General features: G+C 40.3%; 1 protein-coding gene across 1 annotated transcript; it reads left to right on the forward strand.

Annotated features, from left to right (window-relative positions):
• Positions 1-9,493: 9,493 nt before the first annotated feature.
• Positions 9,494-9,778, forward strand: LOC110321094 (small proline-rich protein 2D). Its single transcript, XM_021197203.1, has one exon. It carries the CDS (start codon positions 9,494-9,496, stop codon positions 9,776-9,778), a length of 285 nt encoding a protein of 94 aa, XP_021052862.1.
• The last annotated feature ends 1,675 nt before the right edge of the window (positions 9,779-11,453 follow it).

The raw sequence follows: 11,453 nt of genomic DNA on the forward strand, positions 1-11,453 counted from the left end.
ATACAAAGAGCTCAAGAAGCTGGACTTCAGAAATTCAAATAACCTAATTAAAAATGGGGTACAGAGCTAAACAAAGAATTCTAAACAGAGGAATACCGAAGGGTTGTGAAGCACTTGAAAAAAAAATGTTCAACATCCTTAATCATCAGGGAAATGCTAATCAAAACAACCCTGAGATTCCACCTCACACCAGTCAGAATGGCTAGGATCAAAAATTCATGTGACAGCAAATGATGGCGAGGACATGGAGAAAGAGGAACACTCCTCCATTGCTGGTGGGATTGCAAGCTTGTACAACCACTCTGGAAGTCAGTCTGGTGGTTCCTCAGATAAATGGACATTGTACTACTGGAAGATCCAGCAATACCTCTCCTGGGCATATACCCAGAAGATGTTCCAACTCATAATAAGGACACATGCTCCATTATGTTCATAGCAGCCTTTTTTATAATAACCAGAAGCTGGAAAGAATCCAGATATCCCTCAACAGAGGAATGGATACAAAAAGTGTGGTACATTTACAAATGGAGTACTATTCTGCTATTAAAAAACAATCAATTTATGAAATTCTTGGGCAAATGGATGTATCTGGAGGATATCATCCTTAGTGAGGTAATCCAATCACAAAAGAAGTCACTTGGTATGCACTCACTGATAAGTGGATATTAGCCCAGAGACTTAGAATACCCAAGATACAATTTGCAAAACACAAGAAAATCAAGAAGGAAGACCAACGTGTGGATACTTCATTCCAGCTAATCTTTTAAACTGGTCCGTGATTGCATAGTTTCCGGCTCCTGGTTCTTGAGCCCTGGTTCTCGAGTCCTGGTTCTCGAGTCCTGTACTACTTTGGAGAACCTGCTGAGTGTCTTTTCCTGAGTTTGTCTGTCTTTTTGTTTTACCTATGTGTGGTAGGCCTTTCTTTTTATTCGTTGATCCCTACGTCATTCTGCAGTAATCAGGTTTTGACTGATTTTTTTTATTATAACAAAGATTGTTTTCTGTTGGTTTGCTTAAGTGACACATTCGTTCTTCATTCTGCATAACTACAATGTCTCCTTTAGCCCATGCTAACCCAGAAAGACTATCTGATATTCAGATATACATGTGCCGCTTACGACATATTCCTATATTCCCCTAAAACCCCCATGCATTTTACTCATCCTTGTCTCCTTCCACAAACCTAATAGTAACACATTTATACCAATTATCATAGTTATGTTTTTGTACTTCTATAATTGAAACAACTATGCCAGTCTTGTATTTTAAAAGATCTGATTTTATTCCTTAACATGATTTTAAGCAGTTTTATTCACTTATCTAAAAATGATATATCATTATTATCATTAATGATTATTCCATTATGTATTCATGCCAAATTTTCTAAATTCATTCATTCACTTGTAAGCAGTTAGTCTGATTATCTTGAATATTAGGAGTAACTGAAACATAGATGAATATGCAGGCAACTCTACTGTATGCTCTCTCTATATAGGACTTTTAAAAAAAACTATATTGAACCCAAGTGATGTTGCTGAATCATATGATAGTTTTGCTTTATTGTTATTTGTATGGATGACCCCACAGTGATTTCTATATTTGCTTGGTTAATCTTCTCTTTACACCTTGAGAATTTGTGTGCCTTTTCCTCCATTGTTCTTCCAGGTTCTGGTATTATGTCAATGGTACTCATTCTTACACAGGTAAAATTGTTCTGGTGTAATTTTGGTTTTTGTTTCTTGAATGATTCAAAATATTGAACATTTTCTTGTTACCGTTATTTGTTAAAACTTATTTATTATACCCCAAATTTGCCTTTAGTACCAATTGAAGTATTCCATGCAATTTGATTTGCATAGTCTGCAGCACCTAATTAGTTGTATGTAGCTGATAGTTTTAGAAGCTGCTGGTCCATATTGTTTCCAGTACCCTTATTACAACCCCATTTCTATCCCCAAGATGACCATCTTCATCACCAGTTCCACCATATTATCACAAACAGTACAAGCAGTCACACTATGCACCACTGCCTACCTTCACTACCATAGTCATCCTCTACTAAGAGCACCATATCCATGTCCGTCACTTGTTACATGGCCATTGTGTCCAGCACCAACAACATCACTTGCACTACCACCATCAGTAGCACAATGACTATAGTACAGTTGTTTCATTATGGATGTGGCTTGCACATAATTAGCAAAGGCAATCATGTTCCAAATCACGTTATATTTTTTCTTCCCTTTATTTGCTTCTCATGTTTATTTTATCAATAATATTGCAGATAAATGGTGGATGTAATTGATGATCCTCTTTATTTTTCAGAAGGAACTTTATGTGTGAAGTGAAATATTTCCATGTTTCTATTATTATTATTATTATTATTATTAATTTTACTTTTAATTTTACATCCTTCTCACTGCCCCAGTTCCTGTCAACCTTTCCCACAGTCCCTACCCTGTCGTTTCTCACCTTCCCCTAAAAGCTGGTGGGCTCCATCCCTGGGTATTCCTGCACCTTGGTATATCAAGTATCTGTGAGAGTAGGTGCATCCTATCCCACTGAAACTAGACAAGGCAGCCCAGCCAGAAGAGCATATCCCATATAGAGGAAATAGCTCTTGGGCTAGCACCTATTCTATTTGTTTGGGACACACATGAAGGCCAAGCTGCACATCTACTACATATTTGTGCCCATGCTTCTATTTTTAAAATTAATTTATTTATATACTTTACATCTGGATTTTGGCCTTCATTAACTCTGTCCAACCCTTATTAATCCCTCCCCCCATTACTCCCTTTTCTTTTCCTCAGAGAGGGGAGAGCCCACCTTGGGTAGCACTCCACCCTTGGACATCCAGTCACAGTAAGAAAAAGTTTATCCTTTCCCACTGAGGCACAACCAGGCAGCCCAGTTAGGGGAAGGGGATCCAATGGCAGTTAACACAGACAGAGACAGGCTCAGTTCCAATGGTTGTATAAGCTTGCAATCCCACCAGCAGTGGAAGAGTGTTCCCCTTTATCCATATCCTCCCCAGCATCTGCTGTCTCCTGAGATTTTGATCTTAGACATTCTGACTGGAGTGAGGTGGAATCTCAGGGTCATTTTGATTTGCATTTCTACCTCCAGTAGATAGACATGGCCCCAGTTGAGTTTTTATCAAATTGATTTAATGTTATATATACCTTGTATCTCCAATGTTTCTGTATTGATCTGTACCATTTTTCCCACAGAAGTCACCTCCTCTTTATTCCATTAATTATGTATACCTGGATGTGTCTGTGTATGGGTTTAGGCATATGAGTACAATGCTTAGGAGGCCAGGCTCTATGGGGGGTAGAGGAACAGGGATTTGTGATCTGGCAGATGAACATGTAGGAAAGAGAACTTGGGTCTCTTAAGAGAAGTTAAATGCTTTTAACCCTTGAATCATCTCTCTTGAGACATTTCTTTCTTACTTTCATTTGCTCCTTCCTTCCTTCCTTCCTTCCTTCCTTCCTTCCTTCCTTCCTTCCTTCCTTCCTTCCTTCCTTTCTTTCTTTCTTTCTTTCTTTCTTTCTTNTTCCTTCCTTCCTTCCTTCCTTCCTTCCTTCCTTTCTTTCTTTCTTTCTTTCTTTCTTTCTTTCTTTCTCTTTCTTTCTCTCTTTCTCTCTTTCTTCCTTTCTCTCTTTCTTTCTTTTGCTTCTTTCTCCCTTCCTTTCCTTTCCTTTCCTTTCCTTTCCTTTCCTTTCCTTTCCTTTCCTTTCCTTTCCTTTCCTTTCCTTTCCTTTCTTTCTTTCTCTCTTTCTCTCTTCCTTTCTCTCTTTCTTTCTTTTGCCTTTCTTTCTTTCTTTCCTTCTTCCTTCCTTTCTTTCTTTCTTTCTTTCTTTCTTTCTTTCTTTCTTTCTTTCTTTTTCTTTCTTCCTTTCTCTTTCTTTCTTTCTCTCTTTCTTTCTTTTGCTTCTCTTTCTTTCTTTCTTCCTTCCATTCCTCCCTCTCTCTCTCTCTTTCTCTCTCTCTCTCTTTCTTTCCTTCTTTCTTCCTTCCTTCCTTCCTTCCTTCCTTCCTTCCTTCCTTCCTTCCTTCCGTCTTTCATAATTATTTTCTTTCTTTCTTTTTCCTTCTTTCTCTCCACCCACCCCTCTCTTTATCTCCCTGGCTCCTTTCCTTTTTCTTTCTTTACTTTGAGTTATCTGTGTATTTTAGATATTAATCCCTCATCGAATGTTGTAGTTACTTGTCGAGGAGCCTACATAAAAAACACCAAAACAGTTTTAGAACTCCTGGAAAACTGCCCACTGGTTAGCATACCCACAATGTGCATGCCTAGGAAAGGCAGAGACCTGAGAACTAAGTGTCCTGAGGACTTCATGCTATTGTAGAGTTTTCCTGTTTGTTGCACTCATGGCCATCATCACCCTCCTAATCTATTAGCTGGATGGAAACTTTAGGGTGTTTCCAGCCCCTCAGTGGGCAATGTGACTGACACAATACTAGTGATTGTTCTTTTTCAAGCATTGCTGCTGGAGTAGATTTATGATTTAACTACCACTCTTAGAACTTAGAAGGGGGAACAAAATAATTACAGGAGGTAGAGGGAGGGAGGGGAGGAAGAAAAAGGGGCAGTGTCAGGTATGGAAGGAGATAGGGTAGGGGGTGAAGTACAGAGGGTCAGGAAATTGAATGGAGATGTGTAACAGTGAGGGTTGAAGGACTGAGGGTAGCCACTAGAAAGTACCAGATGCCAAGAAAGCATGAGGCTCCCAGGACCCAACAAGGATGGCATTAACTAGAATACCCAACAAAGGGGAGAGAGAACCTGTAGAGACCATATCCAGAGATTAGGCACACCTCCACCTCCCCCCCCCCCCCATTGAGGGTTTGGGCCACCCACCAATCTCAAAAATAGTAACCCAGATTGTTCCTGTCTAAAGGAAACAAAGGAACAAAGAGTAGAGAATAGACTGAAGGAAAGGTCATCTAGAGACTGCCCCACCTAGGGATCTATCCCATCTGCAGACACTAAACCCACACAAGATTGCTGATGCCAAGAAGCACTTGCTGATAGGGGCCTAGTATGACTGTCCCCTGAGAGGCTCTGCCAGAGTCTTACCAATACAGATGTGGATGCTCGCAGACAACCATTGGATTGAGCATGGAGATCCCAATGGAGGAGTTAGGGCAAGGACTGAAGAAGCTTAAGGGGTTTGCAACTCCATAGGAATAACAATATCAATCAACCAGAACCCTCAGAGTTCCCAGGAACTAAACCACCAGCCAAAGAGTTCACATGGAGGGGTCCTTGGCTCCAGCTGATTATGTAGCAGATTATTGTCTTATCTGGCATCAGTGGGAAGGAAGGCCCTTGGCCCTATAAAGACTTGATGCCCCAGTGTAGGGGAATGCTAGGGTCGTTAGGCGGGAGTGGGTGGGTGAGTTCCATTATAGAAATAGGGGGAAGGGGCACTGGGATAGAGGGTTTGTAGAGGGGAATCCAGGAAGGGGGTAACATTTGAAATGTAAACAAATAAAGTAACCATTAAAAAAGAGAAAGAATTTGGTGATGTAGACTGTTAGTAAAATTCAGTTAAAATGTTTTTTTAGTGACTTTGACATAGAAAATCTTGGAGAACCATTTAATGTTCAAAAAGGTACACTCTTGATAACTGCAGAAAGGAGTTTTTCAGGTAGTGGAACTAGAACAATGGTAGTCCAACAACCACTAGTTGATGTGCCTTTTTGCTAAAGCTAAGCTGGTGATCAATGTGATGATTAATTTCTTGTACCAGCTTTTGCTCTCAGCTTTCTGATATGATTTAATAAAACATTGTTTATGAGTTGGTCTGCCCTCTGAAGATTTAAAGTAGAAGATGCTGACAGATTTCAATGTATAAAAGCTTAGATTCATGACCCCCTTAAGGATTTTTATAAGGTTGCTTTTTTTCCCCAATTTTTATTAGGTATTTACTTCATTTACATTTTAAATGCTATTCCCAAAGTCCCCTATATCCTTCCCCCACCCGCTCATCTACCCACCCACTTCTCCTTCTTGGCCCTGGTGTTTCCCTGTACTGGGGCATATAAAGTTTGCAAGACCAAGGGGCCTCTCTTCCCAATGAAAGCTGACTAGGCCATCTTCTGCAACATGTGCAGCTAGAGACACGAGCTCTGGGGGTGCTGGTTAGTTCATATTGTTGTTCCACCTATAGGGTTGCAGACCCCTTCAGCTCCTTGGGTACTTTCTCTAGCTCCTCCATTGGGGACCCTGTGTTCCATCCAATATCTGACTGTGAGCATCCACTTCTGTGTTTGCCAGGCACTGGCATAGCCTCACAAGAGACAGCTATATCAGGGTCCTTTCAGAAGAATCTTGCTGGTGTATGTAATAGTGTCTGCGTTTGGTGACTGATTATGGGATGGACCCCTGAATGGGGCAGTTTTTGGATGGTCCATCCTTTCATCTCAGCTATAAGGTTGCTTTTTAAGATAAATAATATGATTGATTCCTTCTTTGCACCCATAAAGTTTAGTCTGCCAGTAAGAGAGACTGACTGTGAGTAAATATTTTGCTAGCTTATACTTTGTTAATATATAATATGTTGTATATTTAAGATTTAAAATGTGTTCTTGGAAATAATTTGTCTTTTACTTGTATTACATAAAATATTTAATCATGTAGTGGTGTAAGGGAAAACAGTGTTTTCTTTTACTCATGGCAATTATTCACATACATAAAATTGGAATATAATAACATTGTTAATTTTATATTGCTTGAAAGATTTCACTGGGATATATAATCTATTAGAGAAGAAAGAAAGTTTTGGGGGCTTATGGAAACTTGCTTCACACATGGTGTGTGCATGTTGTGTGTGTGTGTGTGTGTGTGTGTGTGTGTTCTCTCTCTCTTTTCTCTGTCCCCAGAGAGTTTTTCTCTGGGAAACAGAGAATTAAAGTTTACTCCTTCAGAAAAAAAGTCTGCTGTTGAGCAATTAATTGCCTACTCCATACCCTCCTTAAATTTACCTGACCTGTTGAATATATCTTCAACAGACATTTATATTTAAAATTTTGTTATAACATATATCTCCAAAACTGTTGCCTGTAGATGGGATTTTTTTTTAATTGTAGCTGGGATGCCTTGTCTGGCCTCAGTGGGAGAGGAAGTGCCTAGCCTCATAGAAAATTGAAGTGCCAGGGTGGGTGGGGATAACCAGGGGTGCCCTTGGCACTAGGTAAATGAGGAGGTCTGAGGAGGGAGGGATTGTGGGAGGGGTCAGGAGGGAGACAGTGAACAGATTGTAAGGTGAATTTCCTCCTCACCCCAAATTAAATTAAATTTAGTAAAAGGAAAAATCCTTCTTCACTATGCACTGCCCAATCATTCATATATTTCTAGAATTGATTTCTATAGTTGATCAAGATTTTCATACCATTTCAGTATCTGAATTATAGGAAGCTGGGGCATCAATGTTATATTAGCTTCATGAAATGAAAAGCATTTTCAACTCCTATTCTAGAAAAAAATCTTGTATAGTATAGAAATATTTTATTCTTTTTTTGTTTGTTAGTTTGTTTGTTTTTCAAGACAGGGTCCCTGGCTGTCCTGGAACTCACTTTGTAGACCAGGCTGGTCTCAAACGCAGAAATCCAGAAATATTTCATTTTAAATAAAAGTTTATTCTTAAATAAAAAATTTCACAGTTAAATTCATATTTTTATAAATATACTGTTTTTGCTGTATGTCCTGTGTTCTGATAGGTTCAATTCTAGAAACTTAAAGCTTTACACATTTTATTGATTTTCTAAATCAAAGAAAATTGTTTATTCTCCATGGATTTGTACAATTTTAAAGAGTACTTATTTATAATATTTTAATTCACTTTGCCAGTTTTAATATGAAAGTAAATTAAGTAAAGCCTTAGAACAACAGGGAGTGATACATGTACCTACATGGGAGGTTGAAATATAAGATTGATGGTCATTCTGTGTATGTGTCTCTGTATCTGTTTGTCTATCTCTGCTCCTGTCACCTCCCCCTCCCTGTGTTTGAGTGTGTAAAGATAAATATCTGATACATACCCTGAAAGATACATATCTTTCAATATGCATTAACCATACAACAGGAATATGTTCAGGACAGGTGCAATTTTAGTTCTGGTACTGTCATGATAACCAGTCTTGTGGTCACCTTTATAGATAAGTTCTAATACATACCCCAAATATTTTAACATGTGATCCTGAAAATGTCAGGATAAGACCTAAGGCTAGCCACCCTAGTGCAGGTCATATACTATTTCCCAATATTCACAAAAATCAATATTGTCAGAAATGACACATGAACTAACTCAAGGTACAGGGTTGTCAATAAGTTGAAACCACAGCAAAAATCATTAATACTTTTTCTCTCACCCATAGGCAAATTATACCTCAAAAAATGGAATATAAGTAGGCCAAGGCACCACAGAATATTAATAAGCTTAAGAAAAACTAATAAAACACTTAATTTAGGATATAAGAGGGGGGAAAAGCATCTGCTACAATCACAAAAGAGAACTTAGGCAACCAGTTAGATCTCACTGAAACTTAAAACAGGGAAGTGCCCGATGAGTCACAGCTCTCAACAGTGATGATGTCCAGAAACAGGATATTTCCCATTTTGTAGAGTCCCAGTCAAGCCAGTCATACATGGATTTGCATTTTGCTTTGGAAATTTTGGGACCTGCCCACTATCAGTCAGTGTTGCTCCCACTTGACTGGCCAGCTAGTTCTATAAATTGGTCCTTGACTGTGTGACTGCAGACTTCTGGTACTCAAGTCCTAGGTTACCTTGGAGAACCTGGTGAGTGTCTTTTCTTGAGTTGTTCTGTCTTGTTGTTCTTCCTATGTGCTGTAGTCAGTTTTGAAGGAGTATGTGTCTTAAATTCAGTTTTGATCAAGGGATGAATGGTACCTATCTAGTAGTAGGAAAATTAGCTGTGGATACAATAGCCAAATGTGATAAGTGGCTTTTTGTTACATTTGGTAAGTTGTAGAACAGAGGATATTTCTCTTTCATGTGCACCTTTTGGTGTTCTGTGAAAGGCTATATATCTATGTAGGTATTAGAACTTGAGACTTCCGGAGCTGTCCTTTACTGTGCAGCCCTAGACAACCTGCTGGGATGATACATGTAATGAAGAGGACAGAAACTGATGTTATTTCTCAGGCCACCAGTACTTGAGACTGTCAATCTTATAGGTGTTTGCTTGTGTAAACAGCATTAATTGTTTCTTTGGAACAAAATAGTTTCTCTTAAGAAAACTTCTGAAACACAGTAGTCTTTCCCAAGGTTGTTGCCACAGAGTGCTGACAGGAAAGGGAAAAGTCAACNGGCTCTAAATAGGAGTTGGGAAATAATGCTGGTGTTCAGAGAGAAGAATGGACTTGAAGCTCCAGAGTTCCATCTATCTTCTCTGAATTGATCACCCCTGAAAACATTCATGTCATCTCTTTCAGATCCGGAGACTCCAGCACTATGTCTTACCAACAGCAGCAGTGCAAGCAGCCTTGCCAGCCTCCACCTGTGTGCCCACCCAAGAAGTGCCCTGAGCCTTGTCCTCCTCCAAAGTGCCCTGAGCCTTGTCCTCCTCCAAAGTGCCCTGAGCCTTGTCCTCCTCCAAAGTGCCCTGAGCCTTGTCCTCCTCCAAAATGCCAAGAGCCTTGTCCTGAGCCATGTCCTCCTCCCTCATACCAGCAGAAATGCCCTCCTGTGCAACCTCCTCCACCCTGCCAGCAGAAATGCCCACCCAAGAGCAAGTAAGGGATTCAGCAGTCAACAGGACAAGGGGAAGAGAAGAGAATCTGTCCCATGTACTTCCGAAGCAACACCTCCAACTTCCCTCCAAAGGCTGTCATGGATGAATCCTCTCTACCTGTCATCCCCAGTGCCTCTGCTGACCTCTTTTAGGGAAGGCATTTCCCCGAGTTTGTCCTGCTTTTTCTCTCAAACAGGCTGCTGATCATATATTCTCAGTTGTTCAGTGTCCCAAATGCTCAGAGAGAATAACAGCTGCTGTCTATCCTGTGCACTCAGAATATGTTTTCCAAAACTGTCAGTTGTTGTGTTGCCATTGTTGTTTCTTTTCCTGAATAAAGCACAACCTGCTTAATGGTATTCATGTGTCCATTTTTTTCTGAAATGTACTTGTTGCCTTCCTGATATGCTCTTTTTTTCTTGAATTTTTTATTAATTTAATTTTTTACACTCCATATTTTATTTCCCTGCACCCATCTACCCTCTGACTCATCCACATCCCATACCTCCTCCCCACCTCCTGTCTCCATGTGGATGTCCCCACCCCTTACTCCACCTGACCTCTAAACTCCCTGGGGCCTCCAGTCTCTTGAGACTTAGGTGCATCACCTCTGAATGAATGCAAACCTGGCAGTCCTCTACTGTATATGCATTGGGGGCCTCATATCAGCTGGCGCATGCTGCCTGTTTTGTGGTCCAGTGTTTGAGAGATCTCAGGGGTCTAGATTAATTGAGACTGCTGATTCTCCTACAGGGAGAGCCCTTCTCCTCAGCTTCTTTCAGCCTTCCCTAATTCAACAACAGGGGTCAGCTGCTTCAGTCCATTGGTTTTGGGTGCAAATATCTACATCTGACTCTTTCAGCTGCTTGTTGGGATTCCCGGAGTGTGATCATACTAGGTATGATCTGTTGTGAGCGCTCCATAGCCTCAGTAATAGTGTCAGGCCTTAGGCCTCCTTTTGAACTAGATCCCACTTTATTGCTGAACCTTCTTTTCCTCAGGCTCCTCTCCATTTCCATTCCTGTAATTCTTTCAGACAGGAACAATTATGGATCAGAGTTGTGATTATAGTATGGCAACCCCATCCCTCACTTGATGTCCTGTCTTCCTGATGGAGGTAGGCAATATGAGTTCCCTCTCTACTGTCAGGCATTTCATTAAAGGTCCCTCCCTTTGAGTGCTGAGAGTCTCTCACCTCCCAGCTCTCTAGTGCATTCTGGAGGGTTCCTCCAACCTCCTATCTCCTGAGGTTGCCTGTTTCCATTCTTTCTTCTAGCCCTCAAGGCTTCAGTTCTTTTCTCTCACCCAATACCAGATCAGGTTCCCCTCTCCCCACCCCCTTCCACTTTCCCACTCTCCCTCCAAGGTCTCTGCTTCCCTCCCCACTTGTGACTGCTTTCTTCTCTCCCCCAATTAGGACTGAGGTGTCCTCACTTGGGCATTTCAGCTTGTTGACCTTTTTAAGTTCTGGAACTGTATCTTGAGTATTCTGTACTTTTCAATTTTTTGGTTTATGTCCACTAAATTAGTGAGTACATACCATGAATGTCCTTTTTTATCTGAGGTACCTCACGCAGGATGATATTTTCTAGTTCCATCCATTTGCCTACAAAACTCAGGTTGTCCTCATTCATTTTTTTTTTTTGGTATTTTCTTTATTTACATTTCAAATGCTATCCC

Source organism: Mus pahari, chromosome 4, assembly GCF_900095145.1.
Source record: "Mus pahari chromosome 4, PAHARI_EIJ_v1.1, whole genome shotgun sequence".
NCBI classification, from domain to species: Eukaryota; Metazoa; Chordata; class Mammalia; order Rodentia; family Muridae; genus Mus; species Mus pahari.